This window comes from Lissotriton helveticus, chromosome 12 (assembly GCF_964261635.1).
Source record: "Lissotriton helveticus chromosome 12, aLisHel1.1, whole genome shotgun sequence".
NCBI lineage: Eukaryota > Metazoa > Chordata > Amphibia > Caudata > Salamandridae > Lissotriton > Lissotriton helveticus.
The window spans coordinates 860,595,245-860,618,107 of record NC_136073.1 but is presented as its reverse complement, the minus strand read 5'-3'; the positions used below and the strand labels follow the sequence as shown (position 1 = coordinate 860,618,107).

The 22,863-nt window shown below is 40.3% G+C and overlaps 1 protein-coding gene across 1 annotated transcript in view; it reads left to right on the top strand.

Annotated features, from left to right (window-relative positions):
• The window catches only part of CIB3 (calcium and integrin binding family member 3), a 38,054-nt gene that overhangs the window by 1,679 nt on the left and 13,512 nt on the right, over nt 1-22,863 (top strand). Inside the window, exon 3 of the mRNA XM_078670901.1 lies at nt 19,324-19,435. Coding sequence (XP_078527027.1) covers nt 19,324-19,435 — 112 coding nt within the window. The remainder of the gene's footprint in view (nt 1-19,323; nt 19,436-22,863) is intronic.

Sequence of the window (22,863 nt, the reverse complement as noted above, 5' to 3'; positions counted from 1 at the left end):
AATGGACATCTCTTAGTGGTAATATGTAAAGTATAAGTGCCTTTGTACTTTCAAACAGGTTTTCGGATTTTCCAACATGGCAAATCATTTTTCCCCTATGAGAAATAACTTTCCCTGCAACGCACACTCATTTTTGGGCTGTTCCCTTACATTTCTCATCTAGAATTCGGATTTACTCCTGCCACGAATAAGAGGAAATCTCTCACGGTTTTAAGGAAGGGAAACCGTGTAACCACCCACACGCTTGTGAATTTAGGCGTTTTCTTTTCACCAGGATTTTCATCCTTCCTGTACCAGAAATGGCCACAACCGGTCCCCCGCGAGGACATATCTGGTTAAAATTACGTCAGTAAATCAATTTTTAAACGGAAATACACATTTTGTCCTCAGAAATATGGATTTGCACTTCTATATGCTGGAGCTGGAGCATTTAGTTATTCTCATGGTGTGGAAATAGGAGATTGAGACCCAATGAAGGGCGGTAACAATGGCAAAGGGAAGAGCTCTTTATTTCAGTGTTATTAGGAAGGAAAGAAGCGGGTGGAGAGAATGTGTAAATGGTGGCAAAAGGAGTAAAGACAACCAGGAGTACAAAAGCACAAAAAGGGGATATACAAAGGAGAAGCTATGGAAGTGCAGAGGAACAACCTTGCTTTCTGTTAAGTCAGTAAAAAGATGAAATGTTGTTTGGGGCAAAATTAGCCGGAAGGGATTAAGCAACAAGGGCAACATTCCAGACGAGGCTGCATCTGGACTTTGTAAATATATGTAAAATATGAAGACATTTTCAAAGAGTACATTTCAGAATTTTACAAATTTGTTTTGTGAACTTGCCTGATCTGCAGTGGGGTGAGGCAAAGGGATAGAGATCTTCAAATTTCGAATAGGTTTGACGAGTAGTTTGCGCAAGACGAAAGTCGCAGGAGGCCACAATGTAAGGGAAGAATAGCGCTGGGATCAACCTATCACCAAATTGCAAGATGTACCTGGGTATTTAGAATCATAAGCAAAACTGTCAAATATTCTCTGCTAGGATTAATTGCAGCAAAATTGGCTTCATTCATATTTATTGTGGACATCTTGAACTCTAACAGGATTTTAACATTCGGTGTCTTTTGCACTGTGCCAATACCACCTTGCTGAGGGGGGTCCAGCACAGGTCCACGAGGGCTACAATTTTGACAGAGTTTTAGGACAACCAACGACTGTGTAATAAATGAACATTTCGATTTACTGAACGTAAATTAATATTATCTGGATATCCTAAAAAAGTGGAATGGCTCTGTAAATAAAAGAGCATTGATGTGTACAGTACATTTTGTATTGAACAGTGGCAGACATGTTGTCCTGACTCCATCTTTGAGTGCTTAAGGCAGTGACCTCCTGACCTCATTTGTTTTTGTTTCCATTCTGGAGATGTTCTGCAATATTATGGTATTCGTTTGTTTATGAGTTTGCTTAATGATGATTTGTTTAAGGATGATTTTTTTAATGATGATTCAAAAACAGAACACCGAACGGTTTGCGACTGATTTCACAAAGAATTGTGCATACACATTCTGAACATAATTTCCAATTCCTTGTTTGCAGAATCAGTACTGGCGAAATATTCCATTTGGAAATTCCATTATTGTGGTAAAGAGCTGTGCCCGCTGGCATACACTTGGGCCACTGGCAATCACTCAGGCCGCTTTCAAGTCAATGTATTTCACCCACTATGCCACTCTAGACAAAGTCCGCCTTGTGCAAATCAGTACCAACCCTGCACCTCATGGGAACGGTCCACCCTGAACTGCCAGGAAAGAATAATACAAGCATTCCATCCAGAGGGGCATAGCTTTGAGGGGGTAAGGGGGGGGGCTACACCCCTTCCCCCCAATAAATGCATTTTCTGATGTGTAGTTGGGTCCGGGTACTTCCAGTCGGATATGGTGAGGTGTTTGTCGGATTTCACCAGGAAGTTTTACATACACACAGGAAAAAATGCACACAAACTCTCCCTCTCTCTATTTTGAAACCCCTTAAAAATGTTGGTTATTTTACAAAATATTATGTTTTCTCTCCTTACTCCTACCAATCTACATTCCTCTCCCTTTCCCCTGCCCCATAAGCCCCTCTCATGCGTCCTGCATGTCGTATAATGTATTTCAACATTATGTGCCAGCGTGAATTTTGGAAAATCTGAAGCTCACCTCCCAAAATCTTACTGACCAAGCAACACCCCTGTCCATCCATCACTTTGTTGCTGTGGACGCCCTTAGTGCTACCAATATGCCCCTCTCATGGGTCCCGTGCTCACTGTGCTATAGGACTCAAGCTATACCCCACTGATGGGACAGGTCATGTGTCCTATAACTAAAACTCCGTTTTTACTGATTTTTACAGATAAATACCAACAGAAAACCATTTCTTTTCTTGTCTGTATTTCTTTGTAAATGTGGATAAAAGCGGTAGTTGTTTGTTTTTTGTTTAGTGTTTCTAAATACACTTTGTCATGACTGCCAGGCCAATAACTGTGTGGATTGATCGGTAAGGGGGTTACAAATGAAAGGTATTTTACTAAAGAAACTTAAACAGCACAAGGCTGATACTGAAATGTGCATATTTTCATATAAGTGCACTGATTTATCTTCTGCGGGTGTTCATATCACTAAAACCTGGCAGACATTCAAGCATGACTGCATATTTATTGGGTAAACAAATGTGAAAATACTGCCATGCAAAAGTAATCTTATGCATGCCGTAATGCTAGAATGTTGCCCGCCGCATTCATTGTATGAATGTATATATGCACAATGAACTATGTATCCCAGAATGCCTCTTAATGGCAGAATGGGATATATAACTAAACACAAACGATGGCTCACTTACCGTGAATAAAGCCGAGGTCAGGCTGAAACGCGTCGGTTCGAGCTTTGAAGTTTAAATAAAACTAGCTGATTATATCCAAATTTGAGTGCCGCGTCCCTGGTGTGTAGATTGTGAAAGATTGGGCCATGATCCGGCCCCTACGCGGAGCACCACTAGCAGAGCACAAGGAGTTGGAGGATCACATTGGTGGAGAAACAAATGTGGAAATATACTGGTTTCAGCTTTACTTTTTTCACAATACCCATAATAAACATGGATAAATACAGATAAAGTTGGCAAAAATAAATATGGATAAATACAGACGGAAATGACAAAAAATAAATACAATAAAACCGGGAGCCCTACCTATAACTCTCTTTTTGTACATACACGCTTCAGTTTCTTCACCGACTTAACTGTGCGATCAATTAAGCCCTGAGAACCCAAGAATGCTTATGAAGTGTAATGCATGCATGAAGAGTATGTCCTATGATCGGATGTTTGGTCTTGGGAACTCAGTTCAATTTGTAATTTGTGCTAAATCTCTTATATATTACTTCATTTTAAATGATAGCATAGTGAGCTTTTTGTTGTTGCTTGCACCCCCCCCCCCATTCCCAGTATAGCTTCTGCTCCCCACCTGTTTCTCCAAGCGTTACCTTTGCTGCCCAGTAGTTTTTGCACCCCAGTTGGTTTCACCCATTTGCTTAAAAAACACTTTATAGCATTTTTTTCTTTTTAGGTACCTGATATAACTTGGATATCTAACTGTAAGGAAAAAAAATAGTCAGGTCATTTTTTAGGCTCACGCTTGCGTTGTGCATGCCTACACACGTTTTTATTTTATTTGTATTTTTTAGCCTTGCTGCACAGCCTCATCGGGGATGCCGAGTAGCATGGCTAAAGACGATTGGCAAAGCCAATAGGTCCCAAAGGTGCAGCTTATTTATTGGCTTTGCCAGTGCTTGTTACTGCACATGTTCATCTCCACAAGCCGTGAACTTCTGACTTTGACAAAAGGCCATGCGATGAACTGTAGCCGGCTGCATCCAATTCAGATCACTTAGCAGCTGCTGAATAGCAAAGCTCCCAGCAGTTGTCTCTGGGAGGATCAGGTCGAGGCTAATTTCATGTAATTTTCTGCTGAGGGCGCTGGCTGCTTGGGCCAGCAGGCAGAACAGAGGGTGTGCAACCCAACACCTTCCTCAGGTCCTGCCAAGTTCAAGCCTTGGCTGGGCCGGCGTCGCCCCGTGACCTCTGAACTCTCGCCCATGGGAAACACACTATCACATTTCCCCCTTGCCTTGCATGCAGGTGCCCACTTCCTCCTTCTGGGTGCTATCTGTCTACAAACTGTTGTAAAGTAAGTGACTCCGATAACACTATCGCGTTACTGATAAGGAAGTGACAATTCTACGCAAAGGTGCAAATGGAGCAGAACTTCTACTAACACACCAGCTCCCCGGAAAAACTAATTTATAGATTTTTATTTATCCCTCAAACACCCCTTGCACAGCTATCTTAAAAAATATTTTTGCCAGTTGGATGGGCCTGGTGGCTTATGACAATTCCTCACTTGCAAGTTTAAGGTCACATTCTGTAAGTATTGGTGTAACCTTTATCGCTTTAACTTTTCTAAATATGTAATCTGTTAAGATTATGTCATTTGTAAATACGTAACTCTCTGAGGAACCGTAGTACCTATACGTATTGTCACCTACTACCTTGTTACTCTGAATTTCTCATGTAGCCTTTTTCGCTCTATTGTAAAGCGCTCTGACACCACTGGGTAATGTCCATTCTATATAAAAACGCATAAATAAATAAATACATGCTTAAAGCCATTGGTGAGTAGAAGTCAGACAAAGGACTGAAGTTAGAGCTTGACCGAGTGGAAGTCCCATTGTGAATCATCAGTGCTCCCGCCACCCCAAATTCACGGCTCCCCATAGTCTAGGGAAGCGTCATAACCCTCTGCTGGCACTGCCACCGTTAACCTTTGACCCTGTGGTCCCGCCACCAACGTGCCTCTACATCACCTTGATGGTCGTCCTCCCCCCATTGAGGGAGGAACTAGTATCACTCATTTTCTTACGCGGAGTGGGAGACACGGGCAGAGAAAATGCAGAAAGGTCCCCCGCAAGGAAGACACTTCCTTGGCGTAGGGCCATTCAAACTTTGTTCAGAGAAAACAACTCTTGCATTGACAGGTTGTATTTTTCTGAGCAGGTTAAGTTTGCAGAGAGCTTTAAACATGGCGCCTGCTCAGCAAACCTTAATTTCTCTGTAGGAAGTATGCAAGCGAGCTGTTGCTTTCGCGGTACAAAGTTAATTCCACATCTCAATGAAGGACGGACGCATACATGCCAACATTTTAGGACAGGGACGTGGGAGATTTAAAGTAAAAAGTCGGGAGAATGAAAATTCCCCATTGACTTCTATTGTAGAAAATGCAATTTCAGGCGTGAGACAGCTGAAATAAAGCCATTTTTGTCTTGAAAAAGCGGTAGTCTCTCGCCTGATTCGGGTCTATTGTCATGGATGGACAGACGGTCCTTGGCCAGTTCGTCTATCGTAGTTCAAATGAGGCCCCTAATCTTGAAGTAGCTTAATTTACGTCTGCAAATTTACTTTTCTGATTCAGGAAAGTTGGTTTCAAACTTGTAAATGGATTTACTTGCAGAGGTTTCTGAGTGAGAAACTCTCCTCTTCAGCGTGCAGAGTACATATTCTACTGCAGGATTGCCCTGGAAGTTTGTAAACATGCCAAGGCGTCTTTTGACACCTCCCCTCCCTGAAAATGGTTCTAGAGATACTGGACAGGATGGGAGCACCCACCAAAACATGGGGGTGTGAAAGGGATTCGTAAGACTTGAGGGATGTCTGATGGAATATCAATGTCAAAAATATTGTGTGGACAGAACATTGTGTCAAAAATAATGAGGACCAAAATATCGAGAAAGTATGTGCAAATAGGTAAGTGTAGATTTACTATTCTTAGCTCCACATCTATGTACCTTGATGATAGATACGTATATGTGGAGTTAACTATGGTAAAACGTTGCTTTCCTATAGAAACTTACCTTCACCATATTTTGTCCACGTAATATTTTTCCGTCAATATTTTCTCCAAACACCGGATTTGAGGGTCTGTCTGTCTCCAGATTGAGTGCTACAGAAAGTCCACCAGTATGGTAGATTTTCCACAGTGGAGGATTAGATGTGTGACCTTGGTGTTACGAGAGTATCGCCCCTTCTGTATTTGATAAACATGTGGAAAGTTGCGCCTCTATGAATATTTAGAAACATTCAAAATGGCGAGTCACATCTAGTTAGTACGCAGTATCACTGCTCAAATAATGACAGTAGAAAAATAGTGACAAACAACCCGCAAACACCAACGCATGTTTAGGCAGGGTAATAGAGGATGTCCTCCAACGAGGGTTACTTTTTAATTTGATTATTAGTTTATTTGGTTTGTACCAACCATTCAACAATATTACATGAAAAAGTGCTTAGAGCTTTTGTGTGTAGTGCTTGGTAGACGCTCTAGTAAGCCTTAGACTGTCTATGGTAGGGGATGATAACTGCTTGAATAATAGCTCTACAGTGGCATCAACCAATCATCGGTGCAGCACGGATTTTCAGAGCTACCTGCAAAATTACATTTTGCCATTTTTTAGCTTCCCTTGCCCAGCAACAAAACTATGTATGAGCCCTTTTATTGCAATCTGGCACCCTCTTGAGCTTGGCCTCTTCTGGCAAAAAACATAAGGCAGCTACCTTCAGTTTCCTGAAGGAAGCAACTAGACCTGAGACTAGTGAAAGCTTTTGGTTGAGTTTTTAACTAATAACTACAAATTTGTTTTTGGTCCTAAAAAGCACATTGCCATGACAGTACCGGCGATCAAAGGGTACTTACTACTTCGAGAGTGGATGCAGAAATTGAGCCAAAAAGCAAACAATACACAAAATTTCACAAATTTAGGATTATACAAACTTCACAAATTTTGTGAGTGAGTTAAAAAATTCCCATGACTTGGAAAACATCGGTAGATCCAAATATTCAACAATTTTTCATTCATGAGGCCACCGCAGTATATTTCTTTATATTTGAGAATAACCGGTGGGTGTGACGTCATAGAGCTCAGTGCACATGAACGCATGTGTCCGATGACAGCTTCTTTAAGATAAATCTGACGGTATCCCCAAAATGCGTTGGTGCCCAGGCAATGCCCTTTAAAACTTATCTTGTTAGACAGCGCAGTTGGCAAGTGTTGAGAAAAGGGTTACAATTTTCTCATTTTACATTTAGCCCTGTTAGGTCAGACTGAAAAGCGGTGAGGTCGCACTCTGATGTCTATAATGCAATTCCCTTTCCGAAAACATTTACACCCTGGTTCACTACAGAGAATATTCTAAAAAGAGCCTGAAGTGAAAGTCTGCAATAAATGTGCAGTTCGCTGCGAATGAAACCCAAGCCTTGGTCTGTTTTTACATGTGTTGAACTGAGTCCAGGGCCATAATTGTTCGATGAATGGGCCATGGATTATTTATTGACGAGCCTTTTGAGAATTCCGCGCCATTGTTCCGACCACTTTCAAAGATGTTGATAACCTAGGTTGGGTCCTGTGTATTGACTGTTGAATGACATTTGTAGTGCAGTACTTTTAACAAATACACCAGTTGTGTATTATTTTCCTTCCTTAGTTACAAGCTCATTTCCTTATTGAGTGTGTTGACGATCACATGTTTCAAAACTGATTAAACCCCGACAGAAAACTAGAGGTGTACAAAGTTACAATCCCACCAATTGAGATGCAAAACTTGGGAACTTTGCAAAGCTGTGAAGGTTGTCGCCAATGGAAAAATCCACACACAGGTGACATTTTCCCCCTACAAATGTATGTGCAAGCATTTGCTGATTTTCCTTCTTCGGAATCAACTTTTAGAAGATTTGTCACTTTTGAAGTGGTGAGTCCTGACAGGTCTTTTGTCCTTATGATAGATCCTTTGATACACCAACAACAGTTATGATAGTTTGTACTTGGCCCAGAAGCAAAAGATATTCACAACAAATCGATTAAGGCAAGGATTTTATTTTCAATTCATGTTTCAGAAATGTTCATAACCCAGTGGATTCCTATCATTGTTGTAGGAGTTTGTTATAGTTTGTTTATGTTGTCATGCCGTGTTATGTGTTTGAAACTTTAAAGTGTCGCAGCTTAGAAGTGCTGAATAAAAGGACATGCATAATGCTAGCCTCCTGTCTTGCCATAAAATCGCTGGTTTTAATGTGTGCCTCCTGTCTACTTAGGAGCCTGGAATGAGAGTAGCAAAACTCCACACAGACTTTTTTGACAATCAATATGACACAAACTCAAAAAACTAAAGTATTTTCCCATAACCATGGTCTGTATCAAAATAATTCTGAGCTTTGTTACTTGGGAAGAAGGTTGGTTGTTCCTTGAAAGAGACCCCACGAAGCTAAAGTTCATCTGAGTCCCTAGATCTCCTGGATTTATTTTAGATCTATAAATATACAGTCACAGGAAGCTCACTTGTAAAAGGATCCTGGCAATCCATAAAAGTGTATTCATTTATTTAATATCACTGGACAGAGATTTGGTGGGAGTAACAACAAAGGCTTTAAATGTAGACATTCAGGAATTGTTTGCATACAGCAAGCTCCCATTACAGGCAAATCAAATTTAAACAGCACTTTATTCGATTAAGAGTGACTAATCATAAAAGTGGACAATTCGGCATGAAGTAAAATACAATTGACATTAAAAATACGTACTGTTACTGCATTGGAAAACACATTCAGAAAATGAACCTGCAGCACCACATATTGACGGGTCTTGCACGGACCAAAGAATTATTGTAAATCCCTTACAGTAAAGCTTGAAGAAAGATCTTATCTGAGCAAGTTGAACCAAGAAGTCTTGTGTGCCTCATAAATCTTGAAGAAAATATATAAATATAAAGTGTCAAGAGAACCGGATATTAGTCAACATTTTAAAACGATCTGTAGAATTGTATAGTTTTAAGAAGTATTTTAATTGCTGCTCCCAGATTCCACTCTTAACTTCCTTTATCACTAGGTTTAGAGTTGAGATGTAAAGTGAAAGGCACTGGTTCCTGTAGCGTGTTTGGTAAGATAGAAAAAGATGGTTGAAGAGAATCAGATTTGCAATTTATGTTCAGAGTATAGCCAATATTTAGCACTTGTAGTTCTATGGTGTACAGCCTTGACACAGGCATGCACAAGTTATGTGCATCAAATATTTTAATCACAAAAAGGTCAGTGAAAGAAGGAAATCAGTCAATACGCCCACCTGAAGATCATAATCAAAGTTTCTTAAAATATATTACTTTTATTCGTATTTAGATGTTTAAATACTCGCCTGTATTTTATGTTATTTGTGTAAGTTTAAGACATTTATTGTAATGTTCACTTTTATGGTTTAAATCTTTTATTGAAGTAAATGCCATGCGTTGCAACCCCGCAAATCAGCAGTGCGACCAATGTTCACTTTTTATAAAAACCTTTATCTAAATTGATATATAAATAAGGGAAACATCCTTTACAACGCAACTTTTACCACGCAGTGCCTTTACGACGCAACTTTTACAATGCAAACCATTACAACGCATTGCGTTGGGGGGCGCTCTAGGATAGGGAATAGGTTTAATGTACTATCCAACACCTTCCCTACTATCCACGGGGACTGGAGTTGGAATAGTAAATTAAACAATTCACTATCCAGCGCCCCAAAGCACTATGCGTTGTAAAGGCATGCGTTGTAAAAACCGCGTTGTAAAGGCATGCATGGTAAAAGCATGCGTTGTAATGTCATACATCCTATAAATAAACCTCGAACCTGCAACACTGCCCACTTATTTTTTTAGCTCTTCTAACATTGTGAAATTAGCGAAGTTTCCACATAACTCTACAGTTATCAAAATCCAAATTTGAAAATATTACATGCCTGAAGGATATCATAGTGCAGATATGTAAACCGAATGTAAAGTACACCATGCAAACTCAAGCTTGCTCATTACATTTATTGATGTTGTCTCATTAATGGTGTAGGAGGCAGCTGTCCTACGGTGCTACAACAAATGGTCGTAGGGGGTGCCAGAGTGCAACAAATAGTCTTATTGGAATGTGGGGGAAGGTAGCACCCTAACAACTAAATATAATAATGTCTATGTTCACAAATCCTTGCTTTAAAGCTGTTTAGAGCTCTCACTAGAGTGACTATTTCAAACTTTATGAGGCTGGGGAGAACTTGTTTAAAAACTTCAGCAAGTGCTGTAACACTGGACTTGCTTCATATCTAAAAGCACTGTAGAAAAACAAATAGTAAAACAAGTTGGAGAAATATTATTATCCATAATGTTATTTTTATTCGCTTTTTTGTCGTCGAGTTGTGTTATAATCGTCATGAAAGGGCAGACTCCTATTGGCGGGCGCCCTTAAAAGTACAGCTGGGTTTGGTTCATATCAAGTTCACTTTCATCCCGGGGAGGGCATCCAGAGGTCAGTCTGGCGCGGGAACACAGCCCGCGGTACAGGGTTGGCAGCCATTGTTTCTAAGATGGGATTATATGAAACCTAAGAAGGCATTGCCAAGATATCTTTTTAATTTTCTCCCCATGAATTATAGATGGGTAACATGTGATTCTGTGTTATTCACAATACCTCTTTTATCTAAGCAGCTGTGCTTAACAGGAAAGACCCCTAATGGAAGCAAATTTCACTTTCTGACTGTTTTTCAGACAATCTGAATACATTTTTACCTCTTTGACTTACTCTAGAATTTTGTTTAAAATGATCTTGCTGCATTTAAATTAATCTTTTCCCGGGTGAAAAGCGTTGAGGTGTATAGTTGTTTGCGATTGTGATGCACCTAGAAAGAGTTCTCAGGGTAAAGGCAGATAATAAAGGTTAGGAGGTGAAAATTAAGTGATCACCTTGGCTGTACTGGAACTCTTTACTGGCTATCACTGTAGATGTAGAAGGCCAACATTTAAATCACTGCACGTTTTATAATATTAGTAATAATAAAATAGGTATTAATTGTATCACCATTAATAGAAATAACAGAAACAGCTATGCTACTAATAACAATAACAATAAATCTGATCACCGTACAATGATAATGTCACTAATAACAATAATAATACTATTAATAATTCTGATAATCTAACAATGAAAATGTCACTAAGAACAACAAAAATAATAATAGATCTGATCATTATACCAAAGACTACGTCACTAATAATTACAACAGTAATAATAATCATTCTCCAATGAAAATGTGCCTATTAATAATAGCATAAGTAATAATAAAAAGATATATATATGTGTATATATATGTGTGTGTATATATATAAATATATATATATATATATATAATTCACTGAAAAAACCATAGGTTATAGACGATATATAGTTAGGAATTCGCATTTACAAAACCTTATTTTACTCACACAAAACCATTGAAATTCCATATATAGTTAGTTGCACTAACTATATATCGCGCACCCGCAATCCACTGCTGATGATGTCACATATTAAATCATTCATGACATGGTCAGTGACATCACTGATGACATCACTGATGACATCTCAAATGACATCACTGATGACATCTTATTTGACATTACTGATCACATCACTGATGATATCATTCATGTGATAATACGATGAACCTCTTCAGACTCTAATATAACCTTAGATACAATCAGTGTAAACAGACACTCACAGACTGTCACTCATCCATGGAGTTACTCACACACCTAGTCAGTCATGCAAAGAATCAATCACACCTCCATTTCCTCAACTATACAGTTATACAAACTTTACTTATTCAAACATATACTAACACATATTTACTCTCTTATACAATCCCTGATACAAGTTCACAATGATCCATACAGCCACTCACACATTCACTGGCTCTTATGCACAGTTATTTATATATGTCAACTCTCACATGTACTGTGTTTTACATATGTACTTACTTTGACATGTAGCACTGAGATATCCATTCACTCACCAATACACTCATGCACACAGTCAACCGCCCATACAGCTGTTTCCACATGCACTTTTGAAACCATACATCTAGTGAATCAACTGCTCGCACATCTATGCACAGAGTCATACACCTCCCAGCCACCCACACACACACTCAGTCTCCCATACAAATACTTGGGCAACCAATCAATAACCCATATAGTTACTCATATAGCTACTTATCAACACATGCAACAGTTTACAGAACAACAGACATAATGATGCACAAATTAAGACAGTTTAGTCACTAACCCATGCACTCAGTGAGACACATTTAATCACTCACTCATACAGTCAGTCATGCACCTACTAAATCCTTCATCCAGACGCTTATACATCCACTCATTCTTCAATATGTAAGACATATTTTAACTTTACAGAAACATACAGTCACTGGATGTTGTCATCAGTGATGTCATCAGTGATGTCATTTGAGATGTCATCAGTGATGTCATCAGTGATGTCACTGACCATGTCATGAATGATGTAATATGTGACATCATCAGCAGCGGATTGCGGGTGCGCGATATATAGTTAGTGCAACTAACTATATATGGAATTTCAATGGTTTTGTGTGAGTAAAATAAGGTTTTGTAAATGCGAATTCCTAACTATATATCGTCTATAACCTATGGTTTTTTCAGTGAATTTTCAAGGTTTTGTAAATGCTAATTCCTAACTATATATGGTCTATAACCTATGGTTTTTTCAGTGAATTTTCAAGGTTTTGTAAATGCTAATTCCTAACTATATATGGTCTATAACCTATGGTTTTTTCAGTGAATATATATATATACATACATATATAAACATATATCATCTGTATATCTATATAAATACAAACATAAATGCATGCATACATATACTTATATGCATACAGATGCATGTTATTTACATGAAAGTTGAAAAAACACTAATAAAAGCAAAGCTAAAAAGCCACCTCATTACAAACAGAATGGCTTTAACTTAAACGAGGGCGAGATCTATTGCATTTTCAATGCTTGTTTACTTTGGTTCCATCAAGAAGGCATTCAGATGTGTCACACATTTGCCATAAATTCTGAATGTTAGCACTCTAGTTGCACATTAGATCACTGTAGTAAAGCTACTGCTCACCAGGGACGTCTGCTGCTGGTATTCAAAGTGCATGTTTCAGTCTGCATGTCAGAATTTTTTTAATGAAATTGAAGAGGGTTTGAGAAGTCACTCAAAATGTGCCCTAATTTTTCTTTCTGCAGCACTAATCATAATTCATATGTCAAAATATACCCCCTCATTTTGTTCCTTTTTAAATTAAATGTTTTAAGAGTTACCACTTTATTCCCATCACGATGGCTCCAGGTGTGCTATACCTTTGTAATAAGTAGGACTGTTAGCGCTCTAGTTGTTCTTTAGAACACTCTGGGACATTCTGTCATTGGGCTATACTTGGGCTACATCTGGGTGATATTTGGGCTACATTTGGGCTCTTTTGTCTCTGGTGGCCATTTTGGGAGACTGCATGTCAGAATGTTTTAATGAAATAGAAAAGGATTTGAGAAGTCACTCAAAATGTGCCCTAATTTTTCATTCTGCAGCACTAATCATACTTTCTATGGCAAAATATACCCCCTCATGTTGTTTCTTTTTAAATTAAATGTTTTAAGAGTTACCACTTTATTCCAATCAAGATGGCTTCAGGTGTGCCATACCTTTGTAATAAGTAGGACTGTTAGCGCTCTAGTTGTTCTTTAGAACACTCTGGGACATTCTGTCATTGGGCTATACTTGGGCTACATCTGGGTGATATTTGGGCTACATTTGGGCTCTTTTGTCTCTGGTGGCATTTTGGGAGACTGCATGTCAGAATGTTTTAATGAAATAGAAAAGGATTTGAGAAGTCACTCAAAATGTGCCCTAATTTTTCATTCTGCAGCACTAATCATACTTTCTATGGCAAAATATACCCCCTCATGTTGTTTCTTTTTAAATTAAATGTTTTAAGAGTTACCACTTTATTCCAATCAAGATGGCTTCAGGTGTGCCATACCTTTGTAATAAGTAGGACTGTTAGCGCTCTAGTTGTTCTTTAGAACACTCTGGGACATTCTGTCATTGGGCTATACTTGGGCTACATCTGGGTGATATTTGGGCTACATTTGGGCTCTTTTGTCTCTGGTGGCCATTTTGGGAGACTGCATGTCAGAATGTTTTAATGAAATAGAAAAGGATTTGAGAAGTCACTCAAAATGTGCCCTAATTTTTCATTCTGCAGCACTAATCATACTTTCTATGGCAAAATATACCCCCTCATGTTGTTTCTTTTTAAATTAAATGTTTTAAGAGTTACCACTTTATTCCAATCAAGATGGCTTCAGGTGTGCCATACCTTTGTAATAAGTAGGACTGTTAGCGCTCTAGTTGTTCTTTAGAACACTCTAGGAGGCTGCAGTAGAACACAAAGGAATCAACTGACAGTCTCTGTCCTTGTTGGATGTACATGTTTTACTGAGAATGTCAGACTTCATTTTCACATGACTGAGAAAGATAATGTGAATTTACAGAAAATATGCTTTCAGTTTAGCTTATAGACCCCCTTCCAAACCACTGTGGGAAAATCATGAGATATTAGTTTTCTTTCAAACAATATTCATGATATCACAGCAGAAGGTTTTTTCACATGGTAAAATCACCTTAGAACCCACCACAATTCCTAAAACGAGTATGGTACCATCAACAAATGATTTATAATGTAACTAAAGTCCTAAAACCCTCTATTAACTACAATGCTTTTTAATGAGGTGCTATCATGTATATTGGTCCCAAGATGGCTGCCAACACTTCTTGGATGAAGTGCTGACAGCCAATCAGATCAGATGTGTGGTTAGGCTCCGCCCAGATATATATCTTTTTTTGAACCTAAATTACTCAAAATCCACTGGAGCACATATATTGAGACCTAGCAAAGGCACATCGGGCTAAGAGTCCCTACAATTTTGCCAAGTTTCGTGCAAATCCATTCAGCCGTTCGAGCTAAAAGTGAGGCCAACCGCTCTATGGAAATTAACATGGGAAAAACACGTTTTGGGACCCCCCTTTTTTCTCGGCCCCCCCTTGATGAAACCCCCCCAAATTGTCAGGGGCTGCTCAGAAACAAAATGTTCCATTTTCCTGAAAATTTCAGCCAATTCCGTCCACAAACGCCAAAGTTATTAGACATAGAATTCTCAAAAATCCCATAGAGAAAAAATCCTAACTATATATACCTACTGGCGACCGCCAGTAGGTAATATACATACATATATATATACATATATATATATATATATATATATATGTGTGTGTTTGTGTTGTATATATATATATATATACACAATGTTTTCTTCTTTTCGGGGGGTGAGGGGAACCGGCCAAACTCATTCTTTGTACATTACCAACCTTTACCTCTACCCATCCCTAAATCCTAAAATGACTCTTACCACTAGACCACTACCCACCCATAACCCTAAATTTAGCCATACCCTTTATCACTACCCTCCATACATACATATAGATATAACACCTTAATATTACTTAAATGCACAAAAACCTTACTTTGTGGTAAAGACATGTGTGGTAAAGGCACAAAATGTACCTGCGTGGTAAAGAAGCCTTACTGCTTGTAATAATTTATTTCAAGCAGCAAGTGACAACCCGCCACAACCAGCATTGCGACAGCTGGGTTCTCTGACTGGACTTTGAGCCTACTGTCGTCTACCACCTCTGACCCGCAAGACAGCACATGAGTCTCCCACTCACCCCATAAACTCTGTTTACTGTCAGGCGTCGACTCAGCTGCTATAAACCATGTAAAAGTAAGATCTTTTGCGACACTGAGACTTGAGCATCTCATCCAGCTCAAAATTCACCCTCCCAGTCCAATTTTGGGGGGACATATAGTCAATCTAGAGCGGTCCTGTTTGTACTTTGCTCCAATTAATTGAGATGCAGAGGGTCTCTCACACCCCTCGGACCCGGTGACACAGTACATGCTACACTATTGATAGCTACTTGGAGAATGTGTCATAAACGGATATTAAACAAAACGATAGTGATGTAGAGAATCTATGATTTCATTTGTAATATTTATAATCGTAACTCTTTTCTCTGATTCTTTTGCTCCCTCCAACCCAGGACCTTAGGAACTAAAAATTCTGTGACCAATATTAGTCAATTAATTGTAGCGCAGTAGGGCGCGGGGCAGTATTGGAGTGGCTTAGAAGTTTTCTTTGTTAATTTGAAAAGCTTAAAACAAAAATGAATGTCTCGTCTGTGGCCTCGATGGCCTGCGGGTTCTGAGGCGCACATTTTGACACGCTTGAGCAATGGTGCCTGAACTATAAATCAGGGTGCTTGGAAGTTGTACGGTGCATTAGACGCTAGGCCATCCTTTACTGGTAGTATCCTGAAGGATCTGCCTCTGAAATGTTATTTACAGCATGGGGCATTTGATGCATGTACTGTCTGGGGCCATTAATGCCTTTTACAGCCTTCTGCGGTTGATGTTCATACTTCCTGTGGTAGGTGGTTTGGTTACAGGGGGCTGGATAGAGGAGAGGACGCCTGACTCTACTAACTAGTAGGCAACCCCACGTAGGGCATTGCGGATAACCTTCTTAGTTTTCTGTGCTGATGCACCTAGTAGTAAAGCCTCAAAAGGAACCCTGAGGGGTCATCAGTAACGATTAAGGGCACTTTGGGTTGGCAGGCGCCTTGTACGGACGGGCATATGTGGGTTGTGTCCAAGTGCATTTAGGGCCATCTAAGAGCAGTTTTAAGTGTCACCCAAAATGTCTCACACAAAATGTGACAACATCACACATACACACACCTCAAACATGTAAATGTCACACATACATAATTGTAGTTTGGCTACCCTAGATGTACATCACCCTGGTGTTCATCTGCCTTTTAATGCCTCCTGCCTAAATATGGTCATGGACCCCCTCAGTGACTTGCAGTATCCTTAGAATGGACTGTTGGCAGTACAGTATCCCATCTATAATCTGATTTTGATATTATAACATTATCAACATAAACTGGGTCTATTTTTCTTTATATTTCCTCATTTGCCTTCTTTATTTCCAACTGAGATCTCTGAACTTCTCCTTTATCACTTGGTATCCTGCCCTATTAGGAGACATCGGCGATAACAGTGTAATAAGCTGAGCAAAAAGGAGGAGGTATTGACTACCATGTCATCTCCCCCTATGGCCGTAATCATCGGACTGAGACCAGAGTGATTTCATCATAACCTAATTCTCCAATAATTATCCATCCTTCTTTTCCAGCCAAAGTGCAAATGGGTCCATAGCTTAGCCACTCTTTTTGAGGATGAGCGATTTAGCTCCATCCTGTATACATAATGGACTGATTCAAGCCATTCAGATTTTGTGGGCGGTGTCAAGTATATCCAGTGTTTGCAAATCAGCCTTCTTCCCAATAATGTAAGATAAAATAGCAATTTATTGCCATAATCTAGTTTAACTCCAGCCTGTGGGGGTAGCCCAAAAATAATTAGTTCAAGACTCAACTCAAGATGTATATGTAAGAGGTCCGTCATGAACTTACATATATCCTTCCAAAACTCTTGAATGGACACTTACACATGTGAGCATCATCAGCATTCATTAAACCTAATTTTTTGCAATACATCTCTTTGCTCCTTTTAAGGGCGACTGACGCTGGAATCTGGGGATCATGGTTCGATCCCTGGCACCAGCGGCAGGTCAGGTCATCCCAGCACCATGTGACTCTGGGCAATAGCTTGCTTAATCTTCTAGACGGCCCCCAGCGCCGGGATGCCTTTGGGTAGCTGTTCGCGCTTTACAAATACTGGATTTAAATTTTTTTTTATATTTTAATTTCGCTAGCCTTTTCGGTGACGAGTGGGGTCTGTGAAGGGTGAATAAATGGTTGCTTCTTAGAAATGCAGCTTTAACTAGCGTGTATAGTAGTCGAAAATATACTTGTTACAAGTGTTCAAGGTTTGAAGGCGAGATTATTTCTCCCCATAGCTGGGCTGGCAACATTCGCCCTTTATCGTGAATATCCATGATCAGCTCGTACCGGGTTGCCACCACCTTGCTTTGTCGCTTGCTTGTTATCAGATGCTCTTCCAACTCATTTTTTCCTCCTTTATACTCATCCACGATTGGGCCCAACTCTGTAGTTGTAGAAATTTAAACTTGGACACCGTCATCTTGGTTGCTTGTTGGAACAGTTCCCAAGAATATAATTTGCCTTCTTGGAAGATCTGACACTATTCAGTAATGCCGGCTTCTCTTAAACTCACTGCCAGCTTATCTTTCACACATTCAAGGGAACCCAGGGAATCCCATATCGGAGATTACTTGCTATAATATGGTACGTTTGTTGTACGTCGTATCTGTTCCCATAATTGGGTTTCCGCCCGCAAAACACCTTTAGTCTGATTTTTTCAAATAATTTTTTATGTCCAAACTCAAACATAAATTTGGGCCCTTCATTTCCCACTTCCTTCCCAAAGCTTTATATTCCCTGACCCCCTTTATCTGATGAGAGAAATACATTTAAAGTGTTTTAACTGAAAGGCCCAGGCATACACTTGGAACTCTGGGAGTGCAATGCCCCCCTTATCATACTTTTTACGCAATTTCCTCATTGCAATTCTTATACCCTTTGCTGCCCATATAAAAGAATCTACTTTACTGTGAAGCTTTTGAAACCAAATATTCTTAAAATGAAGAGGTATAAATTGAAAAGGGAAGTGAATTTAGGGAGAATTGACATTTTAATTAAACTAGACCTCCCATAAATTGTTAATAGAAGATGTGACCAGCTAACTAATAATCTATTCATCTCCATCATCATTCTGTTAAAATGTAATTCGGCCAGTTCTCCTAACGAATGGCCCACTACTATACCTAAGTATTTGATCTCATTTTTTATCAGCTAGTGCCTCTCCTCTGAATTCCAGACCATTACCTGTGTCTTGTCAGGGTTTACTTCATAGCCCACTACCTTCCCAAACCCAACCACCAGTCCGTCTAAACTTTCTTAAGTTGGCACAAGATTTTGTGTATATATCACATCATTGGCGTATAGGGACATTTGTTTCCACCAAGAACCATTCTCAAAGGGGGTATTTTGTGGATCCCACCTAATCTTTTCTTGAATAGGAGCAGAGAAAGAGGGCACCGCTTCCTGGTCCCTCTTGTTATTTTGAAGCTCATTGTTAAATTCTAACTCAGCAACTTTTTTTCCACAGCGGCTATATATATCCCACCTATGGCCCTGCAGAATTTAACTGGGTCTATTTTGTCAGACTCACACAAAGAAAGCTAACCCTGTTATTGTGTGCTTCTTTCTCTTCCAATGTTCAGGTTGTTCCACCGGTATCGAGACCTCGCTCCCCAGCTCGTGCCAGACGACTATACAAACAAGCCAGACGTGAAGATCCCGTATGAGCTGATCGGCAGCATGCCCGAGTTTAAGGTAGGTGCCAAGAGGTCACTGTTAAGGCTGGCCTGGGCTTTTGCATCTAATGGTGTTGTTATTTCTGGACACTAAACTAGCAACTAAATGGTCCTTAGCACCTTCAACTACTAGTTTACCTCATCTCCTCGTCAGAGGAAGCACTCAGCAGCGTCTTCACACAATAAATAATCAAGCTTTCGAAATGCCATTTGATCTGGCATTGGCTGCAAGCCTTTTGACTCTGTCAATGCTTGTTTGATTTTTCCATTGTGTTTTTATAATATATGGTTGTTGGAGCTTCCAGGCTCTCACCAAAATGAAACAAATTTGGAAAAAAAAAAATCAAAGTTTTTTTGGTCTCACAAAGTACACATTGCTCGCGTAGCTCTTGGTACTGAAGGGAACTACTTCGCGTGTGGATGTATTCCTTTGTGAGAGAGACCTCAGGACTGTATTCCACGCCAATGAACCATTTCTGGACATGGAACATGAATCAACTACAGGCAACCTCACGCCTCTCTCTTCCACCACCCTGCACTTCCTGTCTTTTTATCTCATGAATACCGAGGCTGCCTGTTCTCGATTCCACTTAGTGTACCTTTCTTCCACCCCCCTACACTTTCTGTCTCTTTATCTCATGAATACCGAGGCTGCCTGTTCTCGATTCCACTTAGTGTACCTTTCTTCCACCCCCCTACACTTTCTGTCTCTTTATCTCATGAATACCGAGGCTGCCTAGTCTTGATTCCACCTCACGCCTCTTTCTTCCACCACCCTACACTCTCTGTCTCTTTATCTCATGAATACCGAGGCTGCCCGGTCTTGATTCCACCTCACGCCTCTTTCTTCCACCCCCTACACTTCCTGTGTCTTTATCTCATGAATACCGAGGCTGCCTGGTCTTGATTTCAACTCATCCCTTCTTTCTCCCTTTGTCACGCTTGTCCTATCTTTCGCATTCATGCTCCCTTTTATTTTTGGTTACTCTCTCTTGTTCTGGGTCTATGTCTGACACAGAAATATAAGTGCTGGTGCCTATCACCTGCAAACACTGGCAGAAATTAAGCACAGAGGGTCAGATATACTAACGTCCCTGTGATTGCATTCCAAATCGGAAAACTGTTTTTTTTAAAGGAGGAACAAAAAAGAGTTTCACAAAAACTTGAGAATTGGTTTGCAACCCGAATTTATGGTCAAAAACCTTTGACACATACCACACCTCCTCACAATCTGGCAGAAATGACCCTTACTGGCTCCTTACAAAATACTATTCCGTTTGGGTCGGAAACTCCATTTTATCATTTGGAATAATTTTAAAATGGAAAAATGGGGTCAGTACATATGAAAACCTGATTTTTCAGGTGTAAAACCCTGGGATTTTGCAAATCACCGGGTTTGCGACCACCAAAATCACAAGTACATCTGGATACTGTTAGAGTGCACCATTTATTAGAAAGTACTGTTGGAAACAAAAGAAAGAGAAATGGCCTCAAATTCAGACCTCCTAGGCAAGTCAGTGACTGGAGCATCAAATCCCCTCATTGCTGGTGGGTAAGAGTTACAGGATGTGGTTGGTCAAACACTGATTTATGCCTGTGCAAACTGCGTGTACAAATAAGCCCAAAAACACATAGACATATGCACATCACTGGGGTTTTATTTGCACCTGATTTAACCCCTTGGCCGTGGCGGTAATTCCGCTGCAGCGCTAGGGGGCAGGGGGGCCGCGCAGCACTGCCATGCTCGTGACGGAACCACTCCGTCACGAGCCGCGATGGTGCTGTGCTTGTGACGGAATGGTTCCGACACGGCCCCGCCCGCTCAATAGAACGCGCCGCGCAGGCGGCCGGGCCGTGAAGGAATCATTCCGTCACCAGCACAGCCCCACCGTGGCTCGTGACGGAATGGTTCCGTCACGAGCACGCAAGGGGTTAAACAGCCAAATGTTTTTGGCTATGCTTTGTGTAGTATTTACGTCACGTACTAGATTACAAGTAGGCCCCATCAGACATGATTTCATTTGATGCAACTACACCATCAAGATGTTAAGAATTTATCAGATACAATAATTATCACTTATCGGGAATTCTTGGGGGATATTGCACAAATGTTGGTGTTTATGGTATCGGGGTCGTAGCTTGGTCAGTAAGATTGGGTAGGGGCGGACTTCAGATTTTCCGCCAATATAATGTTAAAATACATTATATCACATGCAGGGCGCTGAGAGAGGCTTAAGGAGTAGTGAACAGGGAGAGGAATGTGAAATTGACAGAGGTACTAAGTGAGAGAAATCACAATATTTTGTAAAATGACCAACATTTTTGAAGACTTTCAAAACCGAGAGATGGAGAGAGTGTGAGTGTGGATGTATGACGGTACAACGCGTGGTATTACCACGCGTACCGTTACAACGCGTCTTTTACAATGCAAGTCGTTACCACGACTTGCGCTGTAGGGTGCGGACTTAGGAATAGTTCAATTTACTATTCCAACACCAGCCTACGTACAGTAGAGAAGGTGTTGGAATAGTAAATCTACTATTCCTTATCCTTGAGCGCCCTCCAGCGCAAGTCGTGGTTACGACTTGCGTTGTAAAAAACGCGTTGTAACGGTACTGCGGGGTAACATCCACGTTGTAAAGGATGTTCCCTGTGAGTGTTTGTGTTTGTGTTTATGTAAAAAGTTGCTGCAAAATCCGACAGACACCTCACCATACCCGACTGAAAGCAGCTGTACCCAAGTATTTACTAAAAGATGCATTTATTTGGGGGGGTGTAACGCTCCAAACCCCAACCCCCAAAGATACGCCTCTGTATTGTTCTCAAATGCGCTTGTCCTGGTAAATTCATATCCTTATCCCCTTTTAAAATTCAAGCAAGGTCAGCCTGCCGAAATTTAACAAAGGGCGCAATCTTTATTGCACCTGGTAATTACCGGTGAGATTGCTCCCCTTGAAGTTGCTTTGCATGCTCAAACAGGTGTGTGTTTGTGTGTTCAGGGATCACACATTAAGGGGCCACTGGTAATCTAGCGGACGACCTTAAACACAGTCAGTGCTTTAAATGGAAATATAGAAGTGCTGGTACTCACCATTGAGAGTACCTGTTAGCTCCTGAGAAGTGCAGGTACTCACCATTGGGAGTACCTGTGTGCTCCAGAGAAGTGCAGGTACTCTCCCCTTCAAATGAAAGAAGTGAAGGTACTCTCCTCTTCAAATGAAAGAAGTGCAGGTACTCTCCCCTTCAAATGAAAGAAGTGCAGGTACTCTCCCCTTCAAATGAAAGAAGTGAAGGTACTCTCCTCTTCAAATGAAAGAAGTGCAGGTACTCTCCCCTTCAAATGAAAGAAGTGAAGGTACTCTCCTCTTCAAATGAAAGAAGTGCAGGTACTCAGTACCGGCCCATTTAAAAGAACTGCACACAGCAGCATAGGAAGGATGCCATTGG